The sequence below is a fragment of the Nansenia antarctica genome (assembly GCF_963989245.1).
Source record: "Nansenia antarctica genome assembly, chromosome: 9".
Taxonomy (NCBI): domain Eukaryota; kingdom Metazoa; phylum Chordata; class Actinopteri; order Argentiniformes; family Microstomatidae; genus Nansenia; species Nansenia antarctica.
In genome coordinates, this window is record NC_137679.1 from 46,170,210 (window position 1) to 46,172,709 (window position 2,500).

A 2,500-nucleotide genomic window follows, 5' to 3' on the forward strand; every position below is an offset into this window, starting at 1 on the left:
AGCAGCCTGGGTAACCTGTCTGTCCTCGTTCAGCCCTTTGTTAAAAACCCGGGCGTGGGGGCGCTCAGGTGGCGTAGCGGGTTAAGCGTTGAACATGTAACCGCAGGGTCCCCGGTTCGATTCCGGCCGGGGACATATCCTGCATGTCATCCCTCCTCTCTCTCTCACCCATCCTTCCTGTCTAAATCTTCACTGTAACTGTCAATAAAAATATGAGTGGGACTGCCCCACTCAGAAAAATAAATAAATAAATAAATAAATAAAACCCGGGCGTGTTCTTCCACCCCGAATCTCCCTTTGATAGGCAGGTGAAGTCGGGGGTGTTTTCTCCAGCCAGGATTAAGGCCATTCTCTCCCCCTCAGACCTTGAGAGAGTCATTCACACCTTTATATCGTCACGACATGATAACTGTAACTCCCTGTACCTGGGGCTTAATAAGTCCACCATGGCCGCCGACAGCTACACACAACGCTGCTGCTGGATTGCTCACAGGTACTCAGAAGAGAGCTCACACTGCCCCCTGTCCTCGCCTCCCTTCATTGGCTCACTCTGACTCACTGACTCACTCTGACTCACTGACTCACCCCTGTCCTCGCCTCCCTTCATTGGCTCCCAGTCCGTTATAGGATAGACTTTAGAGTTCTTTCATTGGTCTATAAAGCTCTTAAGGACTCCATCAAGTCCTTTAACTCTCAGCTCAGAACCCACTTATTCCTTAGCGTTCCCTGACTCACTCTGACTCACTCTGACTCACTCTGACTCACTGACTCACTCTGACTGACTCACTCTGACTCACTCACTCTGACTCACTCTGACTGACTCTGACTGACTCTGACTCACTGACTGACTCTGACTCACTCTGACTCTGACTCACTCTGACTCACTGACTCTGACTCACTCTGACTCACTGACTCTGACTCACTGACTCTGACTCACTGACTCTGACTCACTCTGACTCACTCTGACTCACTGACTCACTCTGACTCACTGACTCACTCTGACTCTCTGACTCACTCTGACTCACTGACTCTGACTCACTCTGACTCACTGACTCTGACTCACTGACTCTGACTCACTGACTCTGACTCACTCTGACTCACTCTGACTCACTCTGACTCACTGACTCTGACTCACTCTGACTCTCTGACTCACTCTGACTCACTGACTCTGACTCACTCTGACTCACTGACTCTGACTCTCTGACTCACTCTGACTCACTGACTCTGACTCACTGACTCACTCTGACTCACTCTGACTCACTGACTCACTCTGACTCACTGACTCACTCTGACTCTGACTCACACTGACTCACTGACTCACTCTGACTGACTCACTCTGACTCACTGACTCACTCTGACTCACCCTGACTCACTGACTCACTCTGACTCACTGACTCACTCTGACTCACTCTGACTCACTGACTCTGACTCACTCTGACTCACTAGGGGTCAGGGTTAAAGGTTAGAGGTTACGGTTCCGGGTTAGAGGTCAGGGGTCAGAGGTCAGAGGTCAGGGGTCAGGGTTAGAGGTTAGGGGTCAGGGGTCAAAGGTCAGGGGTCAGGGTACCTTGCTTGACGCTGAGGGAGGTCATGGTGTTGACGAAGGAGGACATGATGATGGACTCATCCTCTGGACACACGGACAGGTTCTGTTACCATGGAGACACACAGGGTCAGAGTAAGTAAGTAAAGTTTATTTATATAGCCATCAGCCTATCACAGACCAGCGGTCACAAGGTGCGTGAGTGAGTGTGTATGTGTGTGTGTATGGTCTGTGTGTGTGGTGTGTGGTGTGTGTGTGTGTGTGGTGTGTGGTGTGTGGTGTGTGTGTGTGTGTGTGTGTGTGTGTGTGTGTGTATGGTGTGTGTGTGTGTGTGAGTGTGTGTGTGTGGTGTGTGTGGTGTGTGTGTGTGTGTGTATGGTGTGTGTGTGTGTGTGTGTATGGTGTGTATGGTGTGTGTGTGTATGTGTGTGTATGGTGTGTGTGAGTGTGTGTGTGTGTGTGGTGTGTGTGTGTGTGTGTATGGTGTGTGTGTGTGTGTGTGTGTGTGTATGGTGTGTGTGTGTGTGTGTGTATGGTGTGTGTATGGTGTGTGTGTGTGTGTGTGTGTGTGTGTATGGTGTGTGTATGGTGTGTGTGTGTGTGTGTGTGTGTGTGTGTACCTGGACCAGCTCGTTCAGCACCACGGCGTCGAAGCCGGACAGGTACTGGACGTAGTAGCGCTGCATCACCGGGCCGTAGCGCCTCACCTGCGCACGCAGCTCCTCCATGTAGAACACCAGCTCTGACAGGTGTCTGGGGGGGGAGGGGGTGTGTGTGTGTGTGAGAGAGAGAGAGAGAGTGTGTGAGAGAGGGGCGGCTGTGGCTCAGGAGGTAGACCAAATTAAAATAACATGTGGGGTTCCCCAAGGGTCAATCCTTGGCCCCCTTCTATTCAATCTCTACATGCTTCCATTGGGACACATCATAAAAAGAACAAAACTGCCTACCACAACTATG

General features: G+C 51.1%; 1 protein-coding gene across 2 annotated transcripts in view; it reads right to left on the bottom strand.

The window, feature by feature from the left end:
- The window catches only part of LOC308164722 (nck-associated protein 1-like), a 34,057-nt gene that overhangs the window by 11,991 nt on the left and 19,566 nt on the right, over positions 1-2,500 (bottom strand). For both annotated transcript variants that reach the window (XM_080538739.1, XM_080538740.1), the window contains 2 exons: positions 2,164-2,296; positions 1,568-1,649 (listed from right to left, as the gene is read on the bottom strand). In XM_080538739.1, the coding sequence (XP_080394865.1) occupies positions 1,568-1,649; positions 2,164-2,296 (215 nt within the window). The remainder of the gene's footprint in view (positions 1-1,567; positions 1,650-2,163; positions 2,297-2,500) is intronic.